The sequence below is a fragment of the Mauremys reevesii genome, linkage group 1 (assembly GCF_016161935.1).
Source record: "Mauremys reevesii isolate NIE-2019 linkage group 1, ASM1616193v1, whole genome shotgun sequence".
Classification (NCBI taxonomy): Eukaryota; Metazoa; Chordata; order Testudines; family Geoemydidae; genus Mauremys; species Mauremys reevesii.
In genome coordinates this window covers 85,295,241-85,321,989 of record NC_052623.1, presented here as the reverse complement: position 1 = coordinate 85,321,989, position 26,749 = coordinate 85,295,241, and the positions used below count along the sequence as shown (strand labels likewise).

The 26,749-nt window shown below is 42.8% G+C and overlaps 1 protein-coding gene across 4 annotated transcripts in view; it reads right to left on the bottom strand.

Moving 5' to 3' along the window:
* Positions 1 to 16,815: 16,815 nt before the first annotated feature.
* Positions 16,816 to 26,749, bottom strand: part of SCEL (sciellin) — a 125,464-nt gene continuing 115,530 nt past the window's right edge. For all 4 annotated transcript variants that reach the window (XM_039519741.1, XM_039519731.1, XM_039519723.1 and 1 more), the window contains 5 exons: positions 24,980 to 25,051; positions 22,160 to 22,234; positions 20,295 to 20,403; positions 19,075 to 19,177; positions 16,816 to 17,414 (listed from right to left, as the gene is read on the bottom strand). In XM_039519741.1, the coding sequence (XP_039375675.1) occupies positions 17,398 to 17,414; positions 19,075 to 19,177; positions 20,295 to 20,403; positions 22,160 to 22,234; positions 24,980 to 25,051 (376 nt within the window). In that variant the 3' untranslated portion in view covers positions 16,816 to 17,397. The remainder of the gene's footprint in view (positions 17,415 to 19,074; positions 19,178 to 20,294; positions 20,404 to 22,159; positions 22,235 to 24,979; positions 25,052 to 26,749) is intronic.

Here is a 26,749-nt window from a genome sequence, read left to right as displayed (position 1 = left end):
AAAAGAGCCACCGTGGCTTAACAACCATGTAAAAGAAGCAGTGAGAGATAAAAAGACTTCCTTTAAAAAGTGGAAGTCAAATCCCAGTGAGGCAAATAGAAAGGAGCACAAACACTGCCAACTTAAGTGCAAGAGTGTAATAAGAAAAGCCAAAGAGGAATTTGAAGAACGGCTAGCCAAAAACTCCAAAGGTAATAACAAAATGTTTTTTAAGTACATCAGAAGCAGGAAGCCTGCTAAACAACCAGTGGGGCCCCTTGACGATGAAAATACAAAAGGAGCGCTTAAAGATGATAAAGTCATTGCGGAGAAACTAAATGGATTCTTTGCTTCAGTCTTCACGGCTGAGGATGTTAGGGAGATTCCCAAACCTGAGCTGGCTTTTGTAGGTGACAAATCTGAGGAACTGTCACAGATTGAAGTGTCACTAGAGGAGGTTTTGGAATTAATTGATAAACTCAACATTAACAAGTCACCAGGACCAGATGGCATTCACCCAAGAGTTCTGAAAGAACTCAAATGTGAAGTTGGAACTATTAACCAAGGTTTGTAACCTGTCCTTTAAATCGGCTTCGGTACCCAATGACTGGAAGTTAGCTAATGTAATGCCAATATTTAAAAAGGGCTCTAGGGGTGATCCTGGCAATTACAGACCGGTAAGTCTAACGTCGGTACCGGGCAAATTAGTTGAAACAATAGTAAAGAATAAAATTGTCAGACACATAGAAAAACATAAACTCTTGAGCAATAGTCAACATGGTTTCTGTAAAGGGAAATCGTGTCTTACTAATCTATTAGAGTTCTTTGAAGAGGTCAACAAACATGTGGACAAGGGGGATCCGGTAGACATAGTGTACTTAGATTTCCAGAAAGCCTTTGACAAGATCCCTCACCAAAGGCTCTTACGTAAATTAAGCTGTCATGGGATAAAGGGAAGGTCCTTTCATGGATTGAGAACTGGTTAAAGGACAGGGAACAAAGGGTAGGAATTAATGGTAAATTCTCAGAATGGAGAGGGGTAACTAGTGGTGTTCCCCAAGGGTCAGTCCTAGGACCAATCCTATTCAATTTATTCATAAATGATCTGGAGAAAGGGTAAACAGTGAGGTGGCAAAGTTTGCAGATGACACTAAACTACTCAAGATAGTTAAGACCAAAGCAGATTGTGAAGAACTTCAAAAGATCTCACAAAACTAAGTGATTGGGCAACAAAATGGCAAATGAAATTTAATGTGAATAAATGTAAAGTAATGCACATTGGAAAAAATAACCCCAACTATACATACAACATGATGGGGGCTAATTTAGCTACAACGAGTCAGGAAAAGATCTTGGAGTTATCGTGGATAGTTCTCTGAAGATGTCCACGCAGTGTGCAGAGGCGGTCAAAAAGCAAACAGGATGTTAGGAATAATTAAAAGGGGATAGAGAATAAGACTGAGAATATATTATTGCCCTTATATAAATCCATGGTACGCCCACATCTCGAATACTGTGTACAGATGTGGTCTCCTCACCTCAAAAAGATATTCTAGCACTAGAAAAGGTTCAGAAAAGAGCAACTAAAATGATTAGGGGTTTAGAGAGGGTCCCATATGAGGAAAGATTAAAGAGGCTAGGACTCTTCAGTTGGGAAAAGAGGAGACTAAGGGGGTCATGATAGAGGGATATAAAATCATGAGTGATGTTGAGAAAGTGGATAAGGAAAAGTTATTTACTTATTCCCATAATACAAGAACTAGGGGTCACCTAATGAAATTAATAGGCAGCAGGTTTAAAACAAATAAAAGGAAGTTCTTCTTCACGCAGCACACAGTCAACTTGTGGAACTCCTTACCTGAGGAGGTTGTGAAGGCTAGGACTATAACAATGTTTAAAAGGGGACTGGATAAATTCATGGTGGCTAAGTCCATAAATGGCTATTAGCCAGGATGGGTAAGAATGGTGTCCCTAGCCTCTGTTCGTCAGAGGATGGAGATGGATGGCAGGAGAGAGATCACTTGATCATTGCCTGTTAGGTTCACTCCCTCAGGGGCACCTGGCATTGGCCACTGTCGGTAGACAGATACTGGGCTAGATGGACCTTTGGTCTGACCCGGTACGGCCTTTCTTATGTTCTTATGTTCTTATAATTGTTAATAAATAGAGATTAAGTAGGATATTACTGTGTAAGGCTCTTTCACTGGTACAAGACCCTGCAAACCTGCAGAGCGTAAGGTTACGCCTGAGCCCTAGGAACAGGGTAAGGTTGGGTGCCCTAGAGCGTAAGGTTACACCTTAGCCCTAGGAACGGGGTAAGGGTGGGTACCTACAGTAAGAGGGTTATGCCTTGAGCCTGAGTAATTGGGTAAAGATAAGTGCCCCTACAGTGTGTGAGTAACAGAGAATTTTGCACAGGTAACAGCAGGTGTGTTTCCAGTGGCGACAGGAAACGACTGGTTCTTTAGTCTTATGCTATTTAACATTTTTATCAATAACTTGGAAGAAAATATCACTGATAAAGTTTGCAGAGAACACAAATATTGCAGGAATAATAAATAATGAAAAGGACAAGTCAATGATACAGAGTGATGTAAATCACTTGGTAAGATGGACCCAAGTAAATGATATGGGTTTCAACATGGCTATATATAAATGAATACATCTAGGAACAAAGAATGTAGGCCATACTCACAGGATGGGGACTTTATCCTGCGAAGCAGTGACTCTGAAAAACATATGGGGGTGGTAATGGATAATTACTGAACAAGAGCTCCCAGTCCAATGCTGAGGCCAAAAAGGGCTAATACAATCCTGGGATGCATAAACGGGAATCTCAAGTAGGTTATTTTACTTCTGTATTTGGCACTGCTATGACTGCTGCTGTGATAGTTCTGGTGTCCAAAAATTAGAAAGGATGTTGATAAATTGAAGAGGATTCAAAGAAGAGCCACAAGAATTGGATTGGAAAATATGCCTTATAGTAATAGACTCAAGGAGCTCAATATATTTACCATAACAAAGATGAGGTTACAAGTTGACTCTATTACAGTCTGTAAGTACCTATATGAGGAACAAATATTTGATAACGTGCTTTTCAGTCTATCAGAGAAAAGTATAACATAACCCAATGGGTGGAATAAATGGGAATAAACATAAACCAATATATAAATTCAGACTGGACATAAGATATACACTTTTAACAATGAGAGTAATTAACCATTGGAACAATTGACCAAGGGTTGTGGTGGATTCTCCATCAAATAACTATTCCTGCACCATTTCCGAACCATCTCAACAGAGATTTAGATAAGCATCCAACTATTTGAATTCTTATGTGAACCAAGCATCTCACCTTTACAGTTTTTCACTCATCACTAGATGTATTATAATCAAAGACTGAATTACCAAGAAAAAAAAAGTGACCATCAGTCTATGGAAACTCAAAAAGTTAGGGTATCACAACCATAGTTCCAGTGCTGCTCTCTCAATGGACACCAGTCTGTTGTGATGGGCTCCAACTTCTGAATTCCACATTCTGCTAAGCCCCCTAGGTCTGGGTTGTGACTGATCACTTAGTCTCTCAGGTGCACAACTCGGGTGCAGACCCTCTGTCTGACACTCCTCTTGAACAGTAGGATCAGACAGTCTGGCCACCTAGACCCCAGAACCAGTGCCTCAGCCCACCCGAGCCCCCAAGTTGTTCAGACACCTTCCTCCCAGAGATCACCTGGCTATGGGAGTGCTGGTTTCTAGTTAACCCCTTCAGGCACAACATAACAGTAAAGCAAGAAACACAGTCTTATCAAAGGAACTTCTTAAACACACACACTTTGCTCCTAAAAAGCACAGGATTGTTACAGATCTATGGAAAACAACAAATTCCTGAATGTAACCCCCCTTAGTCTGACCTCACATCCTTTTGTGAGTCCTGGGTTTGATCCAAGTCCTTTAGGGGAGGCAAAGTCTCTCCTGCTTCCACTCTCTCTGGTTGTGTCGGCTGTTCTTGGCTATGAAAGGAATTCCCTGGCTTAGAAAGCAGCTACCTTTTGGAACAGTCCCTTGCCACCTTTGGATAGGTGGTCAAGCGGAGAAACTGTGAGTGTCCCAGCCATGTAAACTTGGGAAGAAGCAGGGGCAAATGCAACTGACTCCAACCCCCTTCTACCCTAACAGGCTACAGTGAAGAGTCCATTGACCAGGATCTGCCAACAGAAACTCCATGGTTCAAGCAAAGGAGAGTGGTTCAATGTTGATCACCTGTGATTGCTCTATAACAGCGTTCCAGATATTGTCTCCCCACTCTATATTAAATCACTGTTATAAAATGGATGAGGGAATCCATAATGATGGTTGCAATTACAAATAACATTAATAAAACCAAATGAAATCCATAACTGGACACAGACATATTCCCCAAACTATCACAGTGGGGGTAAGAGGCTTGACTAATTGAGAAGTATAAACTAGGGCTGTCAAGCGATTACAAAAATTAATCACGATTAATTGTACTGTTAAACAATAATAGAATACCATTTATTTAAATATTTTTGTGTTTTCTACATTTTCAAATGTATTGATTTCAATTGCATCACAGAATACAAAGTGTACAGTGCTCACTTTATATTATTTTTTATTACAAGTATTTGCACTGTAAAAAAGAAACAAAATAGTATTTTTCAATTCACCTAATACAAGTACTGTAGTGTAACATCTTTATCACGAAAGTTGAATTTACAAATGTAGAATTATGTACAAAAATAACTGCATTCAAAAATAAAACAAACAATGTAAAACTTTAGAGCAGGGATCAGCAACCTTTGGCACGCGACCTGTCAGAGAAATCCGCTGGCGGGCTGAGACAGTTTGTTTACCTGCAGCATCTGCAAGTTCAGCCGATAGCAGCTCCCACTAGCTGCAGTTTGCCGTTCCAGACCAATGGGGGCTGCAGGAAGCGGCATGGGCCAAAGGATGTGCTGGCCGCCACTTCCCACAGTTCCCATTGGCCTGAAACAGTGAACCGCAGCCAGTAGGAGCTGCGATTAGCTGAACCTGCAGACGCTGCAGGTAAATAAACCGTCCCAGCCCACCAGTGGATTTCCCAGACGGGCCATATGTCAAAGGTTGCCAATCCCTGCTTTAGAGCCTTCATGTCCACTCAGTCCTACTTCTTGCTCAGCCAATAGCTCAGACTAACAAGTTTGTTTACATTTGCAGGAGATAATGCTGCCCACTTCTTGTTTACAGTATCACCTGAAGGTGAGATCAGGCGTTTGCATGGCACGGTTGCAGCCAGAGTCGCAAGATATTTATGTGCCAGATGCACTAAAGATTCATATGTCCCTTCATACTTCAACCTCCATTCCAGGGGACATGCGTCCATGCTGATAACGGGTTCTGCTTGATAACCATCCCAAGCAGTGCAGACCGAAGCAAGTTCATTTTCATCATCTGAGTCAGATACCACCAGCAGAAGGTTGATTTTCTTTTTTGGTGGTTCAGGTTCTGTTGTTTCCACATTGGATTGTTGCTCTTTTAAGACTTCTGAAAGCATGCTCTACACCTAGTCCCTCTCAGATTTTGGAAGGCACTTCAGATTCTTAAACACTGGGTTGAGTGATGTAGCTATCTTTAGAAAGCTCACATTGGTACCTTCTTTGTGTTTTGTGAAATCTGCAGTCAAAGTGTTCTAAAAACTAATAACACGTGCTGGGTCATCATCTGAGACTGCTATAACATGAAATATATGTCAGAATGTGGGTAAAACAGAGTAGGAGACATACAATTCTCCCCCAAGGAGTTCAGTCACAAATTTTATGAATGCTTTATTTTTTTAACGAGCATCATCAGCATGGAAGCATATCCTCTGAAATGGTAGCCAAAGCATAAAAGAGCATACAAATGTTTAGCATATCTGGCATGTAAATACCTTACAATGCTGGCTACAAAAGTGCCATGCAAACACCTGTTCTCACTTTCAGGTGACATTGTAAATAAGCAAGCAGCATTATCTCCGTAAATGTAAACAAAAATTGTTTGTCTTAGCAATTGGCTGAACAAGAAGTAGGACTGAGTGGACTTGTAGGCACTAAAGTTTTACATTGTTTTGTTTTTGAGTGAAGTTATGTAAAAAAAATCTACATTTGTAAGTTGCACTTACATGATAAAGAGATTGCACTACAGTACTTATATGAGATGAATTGAGCCAATACTATTTTTGTGTGCCATTTTTACAGTGCAAATATTTATAATAAAAAATAATATAAAGTGAGCACTGTACACTTTGTATACTGTGTTGTAATTGAACTCAATATATTTTAAAATGTAGAAAAAAATCCATAAGATTTAATAAATTTCAATTGGTATTCTATTGTTTAACAGTGTGATTAAAACTGCGACTAATTTTTTTAATCGTGATAACATTTTTTGAGTTAATTGTGTGAGTTAACTGCAATTAATCAACAGCTCTAGTGTAAACCACTATAACTACACCAATGTACTCACACTGGCACAAAACCCTAATCTAGACACCCTGTGCCAATACAGAATAGGGCTTGAACCAGTAAGTACCATGTAATATGGGAATATACACATTGCTAACATAGGAGTATGCAGTACACGTGACCTTCACATGTAAATAGCTTTATCTCCAAACTCCCTGCAATAGAGTAAAATGCAAGCACCAACTACACTACTTTGTACACCTTCAGAACACTTTATAACTCAAAATATTTGGTGGTTTTACATCATAATAACAGAAATTCAGTATAGCTGGTTGTTTCCTGTCCTCAGTTCTTAATTCCAAAACTCGGGCCATGTACACAAAGGCAATAGACTGAAATTCAATAGATGCCAACTCCCTACAGAGACAATGGTATAGAACAGGGGTCGGCAACCTTTCAGAAGTGGTGTGCCAAGTCTTCATTTCTTCATTCTAATTTAAGCTTTCACATGCCAGTAATACATTTTAACATTCTTAGAAGGTCTCTTTCTATAAGTCTATAATATATAACTAAACTATTGTTGTATGTAAAGTAAATAAGGTTTTTAAAATGTTTAAGAAAATTAATTTAAAATTAAATTAAAATGCAGAGCCCTCCGGACTGGTGGCCAGGACCCGGGCAGTGTGAGTGCCACTGAAAATCAGCTCGTGTGCCGGCTTTGGCACGTGTGTCATAGGTTGCCTACCCGTGGTATAGAAGGATAAAACAAATGTTTAGAAGGACCCCAGTTTTAAATACAAAGGGTTGGGGCCTGCTTCTGTTGAAATCAGCGGAAGTTTTACCATTAACTTCATTGGCAACAGAATATATGCCAACAATCCAAAAATGGACATTTCCTGAGACTTTGTGCTTATTATTGCTTTCCAAATTCTCATCCTCCACTTTTAAAAGCTCTGCTTCTACTTGTCCTTAACATTTTTCTTTAAAGTTCTGCCTCTAATCTCTCTCCTCCTACCAGGGCCAGCTCTACAGTTTTCGCCGCCCCAAGCAGCGTGCCGAATTGCCACCGCGGACAGCGGGGGCAGTCCGTGTGCCGTTAGGGCGGCAGGCGCATTTCCACGGTGGCGGCAATTCGGCGGCAGCTTCTATGTTTAGCTGAAGCCGCCGCGGACAGATAAACATAGAAGCTGCCGCCAAATTGCCGCCACCGCAGAAACGTGCCTGCTGCCCTAACGGTGCATGGACTGTCCCCACTGTCCGCGGCGGCAATTCAGTGCGCTGCTTGGGGGCAAAACAACAGCGACTGCCGCCCCTTGCAGATTGCCACCCCAAGCACCAGCTTGGAATGCTGGTGCCTGGAGCCGGCCCTGCCTCCTACTTTCTCTTTTCTGCTGCTTTTGAATACTTTGGTATAAAAGTACTCTCATGAACATCAGCACCTTGTTCCACATTAGGAGATAGAACCATAGATTATTAGGGACCTCAGGAGGTTATCTAGTCCAAACCCCTGCTCAAAGCAGACCTAATCCCCAGACAGATTTTTACCCCAGTTCCCTAAACAGCCCCATCAAGGATTGAACTCATAACCCTGGGTTTAGCAAGCCAATGCTCAAATCACACAGCTATTCCTTCCCCCTAAAATGTAGGAAGGGAGTCAGTAAAAGGGACAGTGACCTGTTTCCACCCAGTTTCAAACCAAGAACCTTTCTTGTGTTAGGCAAACATGATAACCATCATACTACAGAAACTTGAACTTTTTCTCAGAAACAATTCTGGGTGTTGTGTTGCTGTCTTGGTAGATGATTTTAAGTTCTGGATGCCTTTGTTTTAAACTCACTAACTGGCTGATTACTTTGAAAATAGGTGTCTGTTGAATGCATAATAGCGACTGATCCATGGGTTGTCTGCATGATTTAAACTCTGATATTGACTTTTGCAGGACAAAACCAAGTAATTGCAATTCTTGGCATAGAGAATGAGAATGTAGCTGTTAATGTATAACTGATATAAGTCACTGAAGATCCTAGCCAGTTACTAAAACTACAAAGTAGTTAGTGTGAGGAAGATTTTCTGCTTTTGTCATGATCCATACACATAGTCATGAATTATTTGGTATGGTAATAGTGGGGTCCCATTGTGCTAGGCACTGCACAAAGATATACAAGATAAAGTCCCTGCCCTAAATAGCTCACAGTCTAGGAAGACAAGTGCATATTAAGATTGAGAAAACAGAAATTCAGTCATATTAGTACAATTGTTACATATATTTGCACTTCAATAGTTGTAGGTATTTATTATATTGTTAATCATGATGAATTATGTATAAAAAAGTGCTAACTAAACCACCTGTGCCCTGAAAAACCATCACTGACTGAGTTCTTAAAAGCACCACAACAGAAGGGGGTCTTAAGGAGAGATCTGAAGAACAATTTAGTGGCCTTACAAATCAAGTAAGAGTTAGCATTAAAAAAGGCATGCAGGTCAGTGTCAGAAACAGATGATTAGGTTAGCATGGCTGGCACTGCTGGCAGGAGGGAGGGAGGCAGCAGGGATAATGAGGCAAGAAACAAGAGCAGACAAGTAAGGAGAGGCGTTGTAAAGAGTCTCGAAGGTTAGGATGAGAATCGGGATCTCAATGTGGTGAAACAGGGAAACAATGGAGGGATTCAAATGGCAGATGTTATGGTCAAAGCAACATTTAAGAAACTTGATCTTAGCAGCTGTGTTCTGTATAGACCTGACGTGAGCAAAGTGTTCTCATTAGGATCTGTACTGGGCTCAGTCCTATTTAACATATTCATAAACGATCTGGAAAAAGGGGTAAACAGTGAGGTGGCAAAATTTGCAGATGATACAAAACTACTCAAGATAATTAAGTCCCAGGCAGACTGCAAAAAGCTACAAAAGGAGCTCACAAAACTGGGTGAGTAGGCAACAAAATGGCAAATGAAATTTAATGTTGATAAATGCAAAATAAATAAAATAAATTGGAAAACATAATCCTAACTATACATGTACAATGATGGGATCTAAATTAGCTGTTACCGCTCAAGAAAGAGATCTTGGAGTCATTGTGAATAGTTCTCTGAAATCATTCACTCAATGTGCAGCGGCAGTCAAAAAAGCGAACAGAATGTTGGGAATCATCAAGAAAGGGATAGATAATAAGACATAAAATATCATATTGCCTCTATATAAATCTATGGTACGCACACACCTTGAATACTGCATGCAGATGTGGTCGCCCCATCTCAAAAAAGATATATTGGAATTGGAAAAGGTTCAGAAAAGGGCAACAAAATAATTAGGGGTATAGAACAGCTTCCATATGAGGAGAGAATAATAAGACTAGGACTTTTCAGCTTGGAAAAGAGGCAACTAAGAGGGGATATGATACAGGTCTATAAAATCATGAGTGGTATAGAGGAAGTAAATAAGGAAGTGTTATTTACTCCTTCTCATAATACAAGAACAAGGGGCCACCAAATGAAATTAATAGATAGCAGGTTTAAAACAAACACAAGAAAGTATTTTTCCACGCAACGCACTGTCAACCTCTGGAACTCCTTGCCAGAGGGTGTTGTGAAGGCCAATACTATAACGGGGTTCTAAAGGGAGCTAGATAGATTCATGGAAGATAGCCACTGATGGACCTATTAGCCAGGATGGGCAGAAATGGTGTCCCTAGCCTCTGTTTGCCAGAAGCTGGAATTGGGTGACAGGGCATGGATGATAACCTGTCTGTTCATTCCCTTTGGGGCACCTGCCATTGGCCACTGTCAGAGGACAGGATATTGGGCCTGATGGACCTTTGGTCTGACTCAGTATGGCCATTCTTATGTTCTTATTACAATACATTAAAATAATAAAAAAAGGAGAAGGGCAACAAAAGTTAATGCAGCCATTGCTATTAATCTTTCATTTTGTTACAGAAAAGTTAACAAAAAACCTCCTCTTTAGCCCCAAGCCACTTGTCAATGTCCTTTTAGCAGTAAAAATAAAATGAGAGAGGGGAAATTTACACAGAAAAGAACTGCAAAGCCAAGAACTGACTGTGGGGGAGGCCCACAAAAGAGAGGTCTCAGATACCACATCGATGTCCAGGAGAATGAGGAGGGAGGAGACTGTGCTTGGTGCAGATGAGGAGCGGGCAAGACGGTCACGTTGTGCTACCTTTCCATTCTCCTGACCTTGTGCCAAAACAACCCCTGATATAACTTAGAGCAGCTTTCAGATTTCTCTAAATTATGCTGCCTGCAGACAGTGGCTGAGGCAGCAGTATCAGAGTATCTTTCTATCCCAACCCCCTCTGTCTCTGGCACATACCATAAGGCACATGCTAGGGATGAGTGGTGAGACAGGTAACTTGGATGCTTTGCATATATTGATATAGGAATAATTATTCATGGCTCTGCACCTTGTGTAGTCATTGACATCAATGCAAAATAGGGGTAAAATGCTACCATTCCAATTTGGTATGTTTCATACCCACTTTGCATTCAGCTTTGAATCACTGTAAATGATTTCACAAAATGCAGGGAAATGGGAAATCCGCTTTCTTCTCCACTCACTCACACCTGTATAAATCAGGAGTCACTCCACTGATGTCAATAGATTTACACTGATTTTACATGACGGTAAGTAAGAGCAAAATCAGAACTTTGGTGGGGGGTATATACAGCTTTAATAAGGGAATAGAAAAATGATATATATTAGAGAGCTAGAGAAGTTACCAAAGGCAAAAGATTGACAATAGGCACGATGGGCAGCTGGTGATTTGGATGTTGGAGTGGCTAGCCTCTGGCCCCTCCCCTTGTGCCCAAGGCCCGCCCTTTCCCATCTGCCTCCCCCACACCTGCAGTAGCCCAGATCACCCCCACAGTGGCCCCTGGCCTCAGCCAGGCAGCATGGCCAGCCCCCTTGTTCTGGGCGGCGCAGCCCCAGCACCACTCGCCCTGACTTTCTGCGGGAATCAGGCCAGACAGCCCAGCAAGCCTGGGCCAGCCAGGCAGTGCACTTTGGGAACCGCAGTAGGGGGCCTGGCCTGGGGGTGCAGCATAGGCGGGGCCATGCTAGGCTCTTTGGGAAGATACAGCCTACCCTTGCCTACGATACCTGCCACCCATGCACACAATGTAGGGAGCCAAGAACAAATCATTGGGGAGGGAAGAGGCCCAAGAAGCAGGTAAGTGACCAGATTATGTTAGAAGTGTCAGGAGAGCAAGGATAAGGGAGCAGAGACTAAAGAACCCGTCAAGGCTGAATCCCCACTCTGTCACTCCGAGCGCAGAAGTGGGGGCCTGCAAGAACTCTAAAAATTAATACTTGCCACTCCAGGCTTGTATTACAGTCCCAAGGTTACAGCTTTTCTCTGATCTTGGCTTGGTAAATGCTGCCACCACCCAAATGCAAAAAAAACCCCTTTGAACCAAGGAAGGAGCACTTGGGAATTCCTCCCTGTCAGGTGCCCTCAAGCCCTTTCACCCCCACTCTGGGGAAAAGCTGAGAAAGAAAACAAAGAAAATTAGCTGTGGCTACCAGCTAATCAAACAACATGCACAAACCTCTTAGGATACAAAAATCCAATCCTGTTCTTTAAAAAAGGTAAATTTTTATTAAAAACAAAAAGAAAAAAAAATCTGGAATTTAGGATTTTTGCTAGATCTTAAAAGAAACAATTACAAAAATTAAGCACCCAAAACAGCTTTCTTGGGAGATCAGCTTAAAGCAAACAAAAGCATCAGGGTTAGCAAAGAGGAGATCCACAAGCCAAAATAAGAAATAAACCTGATAGTGTCTAACTAAACAGTCCCTATCCAAATTATTTCTTCTAGGTATGGAAGATACTTTTTCATACCTGGTTCAAACCTTACACAACATTCCTGCTTATAGCATTGCTGCTCCATGTCCCTGCAGCCCAGAGAACAACAGACAAAGGGAAAGTTTCTTTCCCCATTTTAAAAAGTTTTAGCTTTCCCATTGGCTCTTTTGGTCAGGTGCCCACTTTTTTTCCCCTTTACCTGGGGGACCTTTACAGGTAAAGAAAGTAAAGAACAGCTACCAAGAGGGATTTTACAGCTAACTGGCTGGCTGGGTGTCCATCAAAGGGAGCTATCCCCCCACTTTATTTATCACAGAACCAGATCCAGACATCTGTTTACAGTCCAAGTAAATGGGCTGTGCACAGATGTAGTAAAGTGGCCATGATATCTTGTATATGGCTCGGAGGTCTGACACCTGTAGCCAGCCTACAAGCATAAGGTTTCACCTTGGCTTCCTTCAGCCAAGTTACTCCTGGCAGAGTGTCCTCAACAACACCTTCTGGTCCCAGGTCTCCCCAAATCTGTCTCCCAGAGTTCTTAACTACCAGACACTTGGGCTTTTCCCATCTGGTTCATCACCCCCAATGGCATGAAACCTGCCCCCAAAATCAGTTCACTTTGGCATACACACAGTGTGCACACCAGAGACCTGCTTGGGGTAAAAATGAACAAAAAGTTTATTTAATAGAAAAAAATCACAGATTCAAAGATGGAAATAGTAAGGAAAAGCAAAAACATACAAATGACTCAGAAAATAAACAAAGATGCAACATCAGGCATTGTACTTCTATATTAGCTAAATTCCCTTTTCTAATACAAATTACCCATTGCCTCTGAACAGTTTCCCAGCATGCCCTCTGTCTGAGAGGGGAGCCAGTGTTTCACAGACAGCACCCCACTTAGATGTTGCCCCTCAGTTTTTGGATAGACTTCACTTCAAAATCCTCCCTTCCTTTGTAACAGGGTTTGCAGGGCATTTTCCTCTTTATTTCAACTATAGTAATGCAGAGCAGGGGAAACGTCTTCCTCCTTAGTTTTCTAAGGCCAGGTCTATACTACAAATTCAGCCTTAGGTCGACCTAACCCTGTAAGTGTCGACACTACAGCACAATGCCGCCAGTGTAAGTCCCGCACTACGCTGACCTAATAACCTTACTGCCACGAGAAGAGTAGTGCTTAGGTCAATGTAGTTAGGGCAATGCAGTGTCTGTGTAGACACTGCATTATTTACATCACCTGTCAGTTCCATGAGGGCTATCAGCACTGGGCAGCATGGCTCTGCGCAGAGCTGACAGCCCAAGCTGTCAGCGTCAGGCAGTGGGACTCCCAGCTTAGGGCTCCGCGTGGAGTCCACAGCCTGGGCTGTCAGCGCCCCCCACTGCCCCACTTAAGTCAGTGCAAGCGTTCGTGGTGAGGACACATACCACTGGCAGGGGGACTGTAGTGTGGACATGAAAAATCAAAGTAATTAGTGCGGTGGCTGTACATTGACCTAACAGAGGTCGACTTAATTGTGTAGTGTAGACAAGGTGTAAGACTGGTGTTTCCTTTTCAGTGTCAATGTCTTTCCACTAACTTTAATAGTCCATCATTGTTTTCCCTGGGTTGTAAAATGCTAGGTCAGGGGTGGCCAACCTGTGGCTCTGGAGCCACATGTGGCTCTTCAGAAGATAATACGCTGCTTCTTATATAGGCACCGACTCCGGGGCTGGAGCTACAGGTGCCAACTTTCCAATGTGCTGGGGGGTGCTCACTGCTAAACACCTGGCTCTGCCACAGGGCTTGCCCCCACTCCATCCCTTCCCACCTCCTCCCAAGCCTGCCATGCCCTTGCTTCTCTCCCCTCCCCCGCCCCGAGCCTCCTGCACGCCACGAAACAGATGATCCCGGGAAGTGTGGGGAGGGAGGGGGAGGCGCTGATAGCGGGGCTGCCAGTGTGTGGGAGGTGCTTGAAGCAGGATGGGGAAGCTGATGTGGAGGGGCTGCTGATGTATTACTGTGGATCTTTGGCAATGTACATTGGTAAATTCCTGCTCCTTCTCAGGCTCAGGTTGGCCACCCCTGTACTAGGTGCTGGGAGTTAATTTTGTGTAAACAACTAGCCTGTAAGGTCCCGCAATTACAATTACCATTTTCTACACACATATACATGCATACATTCATAACCATAACCTGTATACGTATCTCCTCGTGACTCTCAGGTTCAGAACATTACAAGCTTTCATCAGAGACTCTACTTGACATATTTATACACAATAACATTATATACAAGCTGTTGATTCAGTTGCTTGTTCTTTGGGGTTTCAGACCCCCTTTTCCCCATTTGGGGTGTCTGGACCCTGATTGTCACACCTGTGTTATTGAATAAGTGAGTAATCCTCAAGTAAACTACATCTTCGAAACATATGAATATCTATTTTCCCATTCTATTTACATTATTTCTCTCTCTATGCTTGTGTCATTTTTTTCTTATTGCTTGATTCCTCCCCTCCTTTGGAGCTGTGCCCCTGCTTTGTAAAATAAAGAAATATCCATTACATGTCGAGAAAATGGGCTTGATGACTCACAAAAACCCATATAATTTACTATAGCATCCCTCAATGCAGCTTTTCAGTCTAATTTAAGGCATTATTGAAGATAAAAGATTCATTAAAACAGCTGCCTGCAAAACTGTTCCTTTGGATGTTTCCATGAAGCACTAGTCAAAGAAAAATTAAACATTATACACTAATGATATGCAAAAAGGATGCAAAAGAGATTTAGTTTTGCTACATGAGCATTGAGATGTTAATATGATATTTTTAAATAGATACTGCTGTCCAGTCCTTTTATGTGCTAAATTTCAAGCGCCAAAAAACTATTATTACTTTTCAGCACATATATAACATATAATAAAAACAACAATAAAACATATGGCACAATTACCATGGCTGCTTATCAAGTATGAATTAATGAGCACAGAATTATTTATTATTTTTTTAATATTGCTGCTTCCCTGCCACTGAACATTTTTATTATGGAGGGGCCTGAATCAAATTCCCAGATCTAAATACCCCACATTTGTTTAGATTTACTGCCGGCCCCTAACTTTTGCAATGGACTGAAACAAAATATCAGATGTGGACAACCCTGGGCTCAAGATGCCAGTGCTGTGTCTCTAATTCATAGCTTCTTCTGTAACCACACACAGCCAATTTCAGTTGGCCCAGGTGTAGGCTCCTCCCCCGCTCCCCTGGCAGAGCCACAGCATGCCAAGCCGCCAGCGCTCTGGGCAGCTCTGCAACTCCTCCCACTGAGCGGCAAGGTAAGGGCGGGGGGCTGCGAGCTTCAGTGGGCCGTGTGGCATCCTTACACACTGCCCTGAGCAGCATGGTAAGGGGGCCGGGCCAGGGCTCAGAGGAGGGGTTGGATAAGGGGCAGGGAGTGGTTGGAGGGGGCGGAGGTTCTGGGCAGGTGGTCAGGAGACAGGGAACAAGGGGGTTGGGTAGGCGTGGGAGTTCCGGGGGTCTGTTGGGGTGGTGGTGGATGGGGTCGGGGCAGGGGACAAGGAGCAGGGCGAGTTGGGTAGGGGGTGGGGTCCTGGGGAGCAGTTAGGGTGGGGGGTCTCAGGAGGGGGTGGTCAAGGGACAAGGAGCGGGGGGGTTGATGGGTTGCGGGTTCTGAGGGGGGCAGTTAGGGGCAGGACGTGTGTGGGGGTCAGATGGGGGTGACAGGCTGTTTTGGGAGGCACAGCCTTCCCTACCTGGCCCCTGATACAATTTTGCAACCCCAATGTGCAGGGCTGGCTTTAAGAAGTGTGGGGCCCGATTTCGACTAAAAAAAAAACAACACGTGGGGCTTGTACTCACCAGGTGGTGCTCCAAGTCTTCAGTGGCACTTCGGTGGCAGGTCCTTCACTCGCTCCGGGTCTTCGGCGGCACTGAAGGACCCACCTCTGAAGTGCCGACGAAAACCCTGAGCGAGTGAAGGACCCGCCGGCGAAGTGCCACCAAAGACTTGGTAGGGAACCGGTTGTTAAGGTTTTGGCAGCTCATCACTGCACACGTTACATGACTTGCACTCCATGCTGCTTGACCACATTGCAAGATCTAGCCCACTAAGTTTAACATATCTTCATATAAATTGTTTTGATCTGCATTACCCAGTTGTCTTCTAAGTAACAGCAGAGAAGGACTAAGAAATATTCAGGTAGCTCTTTCAACTAAATACTCCTTTCACCAGTAGGTTTTTATCTGGGAATCAATTGATTTCCATATGTATTTTAATTTTTTTCACCCCTTTGAAAAAAAAAAGGATTCTTTCATAGTCACATTTCATCAATGATTTTTTGCTGAGATACAAAGGAGAAAAAAATAATGTTAATTATGTCAAATAATGTTAATGATGTAAAAGATCAAGCAAAGATCCCAAGAGAGAATGCAAGAGCCAAAACCTATCACTGTAGCTCAATAAATCACTGAACTACTTTATGACTCTCAGTGAATAATGCAGAATATTGCTGACTCTGTGAACACATGTATTGTAACAAACAATGAACAGTTCTTTTCATTTCTTTAATATATTTTCTATGCCAAAAAAGTGCTTTTTATGTTCTTTATAATTAGCAGTCACAAGGTGTTTGGATAACGACATTGCACAAGTGTATACTGTATACAAGAAAGTAATGTCATGTAGAGTATACATTTTATAACTGTACTGGATAACCATAAGACTACTGGTTTTCAAAAACACATTGATTACAAATGTATCAATGTTAAAAACATAGCATATAAAGATAACAACTCAACTCTTTATTTGTTATCAGGTGTATTTTGGATAAACAGAAAACAGGTCCTTCAAAACTCACAGGCAGAGATATGTCCTTCCATATGATACATTTCAAGGTTGCTCTACTTTTGCTAAATCACATGTAGAAATAACTTTCACGCACCTGATGGACACACTGAACCATACATTTTGTTGCTTTCTGGAAGCATTTATAAAGTCATTTTAAGTCTCATAGACTATGTTCCTATAGTGATTATTTAGTAATCTTACATTTAGAATATGTCAGTCCTAACAAAAAAATTAAACATTTTACATAGTTTAAGTATTAGAAAAATGTATTTAACTAAATACTAGTGTATCTTTATCCTGGTTTCTGGAAGCCCAAACTAGTAGATCCATTTTTCTGCAAGACAAAGAAAAGACTGATTAGAAGCATCACAGCAAATATACAATCAATGCTTTCTAAATACACAAAAATGAAGGGCAACTGAATTGTTGTAAAGAGATATTAGGGCCAGATACTTAGTGGTCAGATACTATGGGTAGGCATTCCCATACTAGGGTTGGGCTTCCTATGGGTAGGCATCCCCACCCCAGCATTAGGGTTCTTATGGGTAGGCATCCCCTCCCTAGTGCTAGGGTTCCTATGTGTAGGGGACTTCAGGCTAGGCTTACGATTTCTATGGGTAGCAGTCCTGGTGCAAGTTTTAGGGTTCCTATGTGTAGGCATCCCTGCCCTAGGGGTTAGGGTTCCTAAGGGTAGAGGACTTGGGGCTAGAGTTAGGGTTCCTATGGATAGGCATCCCTTGTTAAGGTTGTGGTTCTTATGGATAGGGGACTTTGGGCTAGGCTTACGATTCCCAAGGGTAGCCATCCCAGCCCAAGCTGTAGGTTTCCTATGGGTAGGCATCCCTACACTAGGGTTAGGGTTCCTATTTGTAGACATCCCCGCCCTAGGGTTAGGGTTCCTGTGGGAAGGCATCCCTGTGCTAGGGTTACGGTTCCTATAGGTAGAGGACTTGGGGGTAGGGCTAGGGCTCCTATGGGTATGCATCACCACCATAGGGTTAGGGTTTCTATGGGTAGATGACTTGGAGCAAGGGCAGTGGTTCTCAAACATTGTGTCAGGACCCCAAAGTGGGTCACAACCCTTTTTTAGTGGGCTCACCAGGGCTTGTGTTAGACTGGTTGAGGCCCTGGGCCCAAACCCAAGCCCCACCACCCGGGGCTCAGGCTTTGGCTTCAGCCCTGGGCAGCGGGGCTCAGTTTGCAGGCCTCCCACCCAGCGATGAAGGCTTTGGGCTTCAGCTTTGACCCCTTACCCAGGGTGGTGGGTCTCAGGCTTTCATTTTTCCCCCACTGCCTGAAGCGGCAGGACTTCATAGTCCTCAGGCTTCGGTCCCCCTTCTTGGGGTCATGTAGTAACTTTTGTTGTCAGAAGGGGGTTGCGGTACAGTGAAGTTTGAGAACCTTTGCCCTAGTCTGTAATTCATTTGTGTATATATGGTTGCCTGCTTTAACCTTGTAAAAAATCTCTCATTTCATTTAATAATTAATAAATCCTTAGATAGTTTACTATTCAACTGGCTAAAAGCATTGTCTTTGGTGTGAGATCTAGGTACAAAATCACCAGGGGTAAGTGACTGGTCTCTTGGGACTGAGAGCGACCTGAGTATTTTGTGATCTTTTATGCACAGCAACTAACTATCACTAAGTCCAGCTTGCCTGGATGGCAAGATAGTCCTGTTGGGCATTCCAGTCTGTTTGTGACTCCATGGTAAGATTGTTATAATGTGTTAGGAATTCACACTTGTTACTGGGTTGGTGCCATCTAATTATAGAACATACAACTAGTTTGGGGTCTCTGCCCTGCTTCTTGACAGTCTGCCCTGAGGTTGGCACTCCACGGCTGTGAGCCACTCTAGACAGTGTGACAGATGTCACCAGAAACAGTCACTGAAACAAAAATTGTATTGCATTTTTTGAAAGATACTTTGGATTAAATGCTCTGTTTTCTTTCTCAAATTTCCAGTCTGCTACAGTGTAATCTTCCTGCAACTTACCTTTAATTTTGAAATAGCAGGGTTCACAATGCACAGTATTTCTGTAAATCCAAATGCTGTCTCCTGCTTTCAGATCTTCCAGAGGTCTTTTGCATACTTCACACTTTAACACATAATTATATGCACAGTCTTATGTAAAAAACAAATCCAAAAATCTGTCTAATATTTATTTAAGCTCCAGCATGTAAGCATCCAAGGACAGAGTTGTGGCCAGTAGTATTTCAGTGTCACTGAACACAAGCTCTCCAAGGAACAGCAATCCTAGTCAGCACAGTCAAATTATTATTTTCATGTGGTTCCCAAGGTTCAGTACCTTCTGCTTTGCAAACTGTAGATTTTCCTTCCCAATATTCTTAATTCCCTTTTCCACTAGTGTGGTTCAGATAAGTGTGCTGTTTAACAATCTTGACCTTTATGAAATAGATAGCTGAAACATAGGAGTCACTGCCCAAAACACAGGCCATGCAAGACTGGTTCAGAAACTGAGCTCTGAGTGCAAGAGTGAAAGTGAAGGTGCATGGAGAAACACCACAAAAGGAGATAAAAAAGGCAGCAAGGAAGCACCAGACACAGAAGCACTGATAGTTTGCCACTGAGAAAAAACTAAAAGCGTTGACTAAAAAAGAGCTTGGAACTGTGAGCAATTAAATTGTCTCCTGCTTGATTCTTACTGTGTTCAGGGAAACAGGACTTTAAATACATTTGTAAATAAACATAATTGCATGAAAGAAATACCTGACTCCATCATCAATTTCTCTCCTAATAAAGACAACCCACAAGATTCTACATTTTGGCTAACTGTTCATATCAAAAGGGGTAACTTTACCTGTGCTGTGCTGCCCAGCCTCACTAACTCCTACTAGTCCCTGGAAAATATAGCTCCTTCATAAGATTTCCAGAGCATAGGTAAAGTTCTGTGATATGTAGGGGATAAGATTGCAAGTTAATACAACGGAAGGCTTCTCTTGCAGGATTAGTGGGTGGGATAATCTGAAGCAACCCTGCAGGTTCCCTCACCACCCATGGGACCGGAAGAGGGGGAAAAGAGGTGCATGGTGCCTAGGCAAAAACTTCCTTCTCCCGGTGCAGGCTCTGTTCTGCTCCTGGAGGCAGAAGTTCTAAGGCTTACACATTGTTTTATGATATATGTAATATAATTCATGTTGTTCAGGATATATTTTTATTTATATTTCATGGCAGGAAGTGTAACCCCTTCTTACCTTGAAGCAAGTTGAGTGACAGCAAATCTGTAAGGCATCTAAGATCATTTTGGAATCTATACCCAGTGGCTTCCGGCAGTATGTACACATATCTTTTTCAATTATAGTCCTGTGTGTACATAATATAACATCAGCTGTCAGAAAAGCAGCTACCATTGAAATCAAGCGGGAGAATGGATTAGTATACAGCACATCAGTCAAGAATGTAATAATGATGCATCGATATTCCGTGTTCTAATTAATGGTAGTGATGTATGCACTGCAGGGATGGGCAACCTGATTAACACACTTACCAAGTAGAAAGAATACTGGCCTTATTTGGTGAGCTGAATGATTCTAAATAGAAGTCAGAACATATTATGTTGCTGGCTCCCTGGGAGTGTGCACACTAAGGAACACTAGTGTACCCAGCAGCTGGGAGGGTGTTGCTCAGCACAGGTAGACAGTATCTCTGCTCCAACTAGCGCACTAAAATAGCAGTGTGGCTGCAACAGCATGGGTGGTGGATCAGGCTAGCTACCTGAATATGTACCTGGGGGGTCATACAGATGAGATTGTACTCGGGCAGCTGGCCTGAACCACCATCCATGCCACTATAGCCACACTGCTATTTTTAGCACACTGGCTCAAGAAATTGCTGTACAGACATACCTTAAGTTGAGGGAGCAGGGATGGAAGCTAGTGATTAGGAGATTTTAATGTCTCAGAGAAGCAATCCCAGCAACTTGATGGTTGGATTTAGACTCTCAATCAAGTGCCCACTCTTGAACTGAGTTTTGGTGCAGAAGCAGCTGGAAGCAGTTTCCTGCTCTCATTGCTGTGAAATTAACATGTGTACTGTTTGGATCATCTCAGTTCTCTCTCTCTTTTCTTGTCATATTGTTCCCAATCCTTTCTCTAGACATCCTCATCTGCTGCTGCTGCTGCGCAGGCTGCATAAATTGAACTAATTTTGTTCACACACACTGTTATGCTCCTGTATCCATTCCCATTTACTGCTGCTGTTTGCTCTATCAGGCTACACCCCTAAAAATTCACATATTAGCCCTATTTTCATTATGAGTTTTTCTGAATGTGATTATTCCCAAATAATGGGAATGTGAATATTATCTGAATTTAAAATAGTGGGCACAGTTAAAAACTTCATTTTATTGATGGGTGAGGTATTACTGATTTGAGCAGGTATTCCCTCTGTACTTGGAAATATCTTACCTACTGTTAAAAATAAAACTTAACTGCACACCACCTCCCACCCCCGAATCAGCCTATTTATCCATCTCTGTAGTATGAACATTTGTTCATTACAGACTCTGTCTCCACTATAGCAAAGAGAATTGTGCAAAACCAACATCTGCCAAAAGGAGATATATACAGAAGCTCAGCACCAACTCTATCACCTAAAGCACTGGCCATTGTTTTATTAAAGATGGTAAATGTCAGCAGTGGCAAGACTAGGAGGATGGCTACATCGCAGGCCGGGGTATAAATCTACCTTGCGTTAGTCTGCCGTGCACTAACTGTCTGTGTGGATCTGTAGATCAAAGGGCACTAGGGAATGTTTAGTGCATGGCAGGAGAATCCACACAAACCGTTAGTGTGCAGCAGGCTAGTGTGGGGTAGATTTGCACCCCAGTTGGTCGCCAACTGACTGTTTGTATAGATAAGCCCTAATGTAATGTAACTTACAATGCAGAGCGCAAGGCCATGGAAATGGCAAGGTTCCATTGAAAGGCAGGCCTGTCTGAGTAGACAGTCTGATCACACTAGTGGTAGCTTCTGCTGTGCTTGTTTGTCTGTAGATATGGGTGCTATTGTAAAATGTCTGTGTTCCTCAATAGCACACTGCACTATTCATAGATACTTACCGATCAGAAGTAGAGTAAACAGTTTTGATAGACTTTCCAGTGACATTTTCTTCATATGCATCATTGGGTGATTTGCTGTAATGCAGTGAATGATTCGTAGTTAGCAAGCAATACTTTTGACTTTTCAAAGCTTTACTGCAATAAGGAAAATGTGCAGTTCATAAATGCTAACCCATACCCGAAGCAGTGGTCACATGGTAAAAATAAATCGAGAGATGTGTTTTGTCTTTTTTTAACACTCAGTTGAGAAAATAAATCTCAGTTTAATGTAAATTAAAACAAAATGCCAAGTTTTATGCTGTGCTGTTTTATAATTCCTTAGCATTTCAAACTGAAATCACAAACCCATCAAGCAAAATCTGAAATCGGATATTTTGACTGCCTGTGATCTAAATGTTATAGATTGATCAGTCAGAAGGTCAGAAGAGACCACCAGGATCATCTAGTCTGACCTCCTGTATTACCCAGGCCAGAGGACTCCCTTGAATTAATTCCTGTTTGAACTAAAGCATATGTTAGAAAAAGCATCAGGAGCCAGAGAAATGCCATGTTTTTCCAACAGTGCTAGAAGAGCTGCCCTTTTAGTACTAGCCAATCACTTTTTGCTAAAATTGTGATGTATCCCTAGAAGTACAGTGAGCACCATTAAAATATAAAGTTGTTTATTACAGAATGGTATGTCTAGTTACCACAGTAATTGTAAAGTGCCTTATACTGACAACAGGAAATACTGTAGCAAATGTAACTATTTTGGGAGCTAAATGTTCAGGTTTTTTTTAACAGAGCTTGTTCTGGCTACTTTACTGTCAAGAATAATTTCATTGAGCACAGCAATAACTATCAGTTGGGAGGCAGGTAAGAAAGTCAACCTGCCAAGCAAATTCACAGTTTTGGAACTTTTCTGAACTTACTTAATGACCCTATTTCCTTAGGACTACATTGGTACTACCATAAGATAATAATTACAGTTTGTATCACTGTTTTTTAATACAGTTAAAAATAACTTTACAGTAGTGGTTACTTGTATTAGATGCCTTCTTTCAGAGAGTGTAAGGGTGGTTTTGTGATTAAGGCACTGATTGGGACTCAGGAAATCCTGGTTCCATGCCTAGCTGTGCCACAGACTTCCAGACTCTCATGGGAGTTCCACCATGGCAGGACATCTCTAATTTGCACTAGAAAACTCCACAGGAGCCCAGGTGGCAGAGGCTGCCCCAAAGGGATACAGTGAACTGCATCCCACAGTCTGCACTGACCGTAACACTTTGCTCACCTAGTGCTACCTACTTTTCAGGCTGTGTTGGCTTTTTGAGGAGAGGCTGTGGTTGCCTTGCATCATTGCAACCTCTCTCCAGTGAGCTTCCCTTTACTGAGAAACCTGTGCCTTGCTTTACACCAGGGATCGGCAACCTTTGGCATGCAGCACGCCAGGGTAAGCACCCTGGTGGCTGGGCCAGTTTGTTTACCTGCCGCATCCACAGGTTCGGCTGATCGCTGCTCCCGCTGGCCGCAGTTCACCACTCCAGGCCAATGGGGGCGGCTGGAAGTGGCATGGACTGAGGGATGTGCTGGCCACTGCTCCCCACCACCCCCATTGGCCTGCAGCGGTGAACTGCGGCCAGCGGGAGCTGCAATTAGCCGAACCTGCTGTCGTAGCAGGTAAACAAACTGGCCCGGCCTGCCAGGGTGCTAACCCTGGCGGACCACGTGCCAAAGGTTGCCGATCCCTGCTTTACATCAAGCTACCGCAAACCAGGTCTGAATTTAGCTTGCAATGGTCTTTACTTTAATCACAAGTGGCCAAGTCAGAGAGGTTGCTATGCATGTGTAAACATCCATATAAGTCAGAGTCTCCTGTTCATCTCTGCATTTTTGTATCTGTATTTTTCAGTTGTACCTGGCCTCTCTGAACTCTTTGCTGTTCCAGTTGTTTCTCTCCAATCTGCCCTCCAACAACCTTACATTAATCTACCCAATCTGATATTGGGATGTTATGAAAGTTCAAACCTTAAAACTAAATCAGGGATGGAGATGTCACTATATGTACTATGCATCTGTGATGGGGTCTGCTTACCCTGCAATAGCCCAGACAGGGCTAGGCCCATATTATTGACAGTGGAAGTCCCGCCTCCCCAGCGAGACTGGGCATGCTCCAAATGCTCTAGCAGTATAAAAGGAGGAAGCCCAGCTCATTCTGGGCTGGAGGTTGCAGGGGAAGAACCTGTCTGGGAAGCTCCTGCAGAGGGCTAGCCACAGCTCCTGACTACGCTGGGAATCAGAGCCTCCCTGGACCCACCTGCACCCTGGTGACTGGAGGGGTGACTGGTCCTGCCGACCACAGCAAACCTGACATCTCATGGGACACCCCAATGCAGACTCTGGTAGGGAGTGACCCAGGGAGGAGGATGGAGTGGTACCTCCCATTCGGGAAACCTCAGCGTGTTTCGGTAGGACCCCGCCCCCGCTGATTCAATGAGAAGTTGCTACACCACTGGTAGGGCCCTCGGTTGGGGCCTGGTGGAGTTGGGTGGGCCTGGGCCTCCCCTACTGAGGCCACCACACCCCTTAGTGGGTGCCCCAATGTTATAGCCTCTGGCCGCTAGGCCACGCTGCCCTGCCCCAAAGGGCTGCTTTATAGCCTCTGGCCGCTAGGCCACGCTGCCCTAACCCTAGGGGTGTGGACTGTCACAGCATCCAGTACTCAACATAATTTTCATATTGGGTGCACTATGCCTGAAAATAACATTGTTTATGCTTAAACTGGTATTTTCAGAATTATTACATAAATAAAAACCATTGAGAAAAAAATCTTTCCAGTACCTAGTCTCCTCATATGTCCTGGTGTACACAACATTGTCCTTTGGACTTGAGTATCTGGTTGAAGTATTATTGCTGAAATACATAAACACATGTATAACTACATTAAAAAAAAAGATTATATAAATCTTTTGTATATAAATACAAAACAATCATGAGAGGCTGTAAATAACAAGGATAATTCCCAAGCCTGAATTTCACTGGTTATTTTAGGCTCCAATCTTGCCCTCACAAAGTTCCAGGGAGCCCAGGGCCTCAGTCAGCAAATGAGTGTATGTTGTTTCATATGATAGCAGGAAACTGTTCACTACATATAATGGAAATGCACAAAAATAATGAACATTGGGATGAAATCCAATCCCTCTTCCCCCTCGAAATTCCATATTAGGAAGAATTTTTTTTTAATTTCAATCCTGCCATTCTCTCCTTAATTTGCCATGTTGCTACCTGGTCTTGCAGTACCTATAGCAAAATACTTTATTCATTCTTCAGACGAGAATTATGTAAAAATAGATAGAACAACATATGAGGACATTTCACTTCATTTAAATACTTTTAATGAATTAAATCTGCCTTTCTATTCACAGTGCCAGTAAAGGGTACACATTCTGTCAAGTTTAAAGGGAACAACACTACATGCTGTAGCTCACTCTTTGCCTGCTATTATTGTTTTATTTCCATTACACTACTCAAAGCTAGTCACAATGTTACAAAAGCCATGACAACTGTGAAATTGTACGCCAGCTGCAAAATATTGATGAATGTGTGTGTTGAATATTTATTCTGAGTCCTGAAGTTGTTTCCTTTCACTCTTGGCCAAATTGTCGCCCAGGCCTATGTGGCAATGCACAAGTGTAAGAGTAAGCAAGAACCCTTAGCTCCTGTTGCAGATGTAGGAAGAAGAGCCAGGACTGTACACCTGGTTCTTCCTTCTGGGTGGAGAGGGCAGGGATGGGTGGAGCCTTGGCTCCAGCTGACACAATGCACCTCCCATTCCTCACTACTGAGTGGCATCTTGCACTGCTATGGATAAAGGTCAGTAGCAGAATTCTTCCACTCTCCTCCCTGACAAGGAGCAAGTGAGGAGGAGTCAAAGAATTATGGTTCAAAGTCACAGTTCCTTTCCTTTATTCCTCCTAGGGATGTGAAGTTATGGACTGCCACTTACACAGGACCATGCTTAAAGGCACAGTCTAGCCCTGTGTTAGTAATATGGTTGTGCTGTTTGCTCCTGAAGAGTGACTATACTCATTTTCCTGTTTAAACAGAAATATCACATCACTGGGGCTTTCATTTCCTCATCCAGAGTGTTCTTTCATTCAGGCAGAATGATACATTGTTTATTTGTCAAAAAATTTTTAATCATTTGATAATCCTGTTATGACGTCACGCAGAAAAACATGTTATTTCTTATTTTCACCTGCTTTCCTGCTACCCTTCAATAAGTGGCAAGTTGTTACTTTCTCCAAGTATCCAGGGCATAAAATTTGACCAGTTTTCACTGAGATTTACAATACAAGTGTCTGTAGTTACAGATCCTAGCTAAAGGAAGAGACTCCAGCACTGAAAGGGAAGCATCTTTTAAAAAAAATCTATTTGCTTCAGCCTGTGCATGGCCTGTAAGGCAGAAAACTCAGTTCAGTTCTGCTGAGAAAGGTGAGAGATGACACAAGGTGTCTCTGCCCACCATGTACCTTGGAGCAGTGTGACCTGGAGGTTCTATCCATAGCAGCATGGAAGGCGGTTTCTGGGTGGGGCAGAGAATGTAAGGGC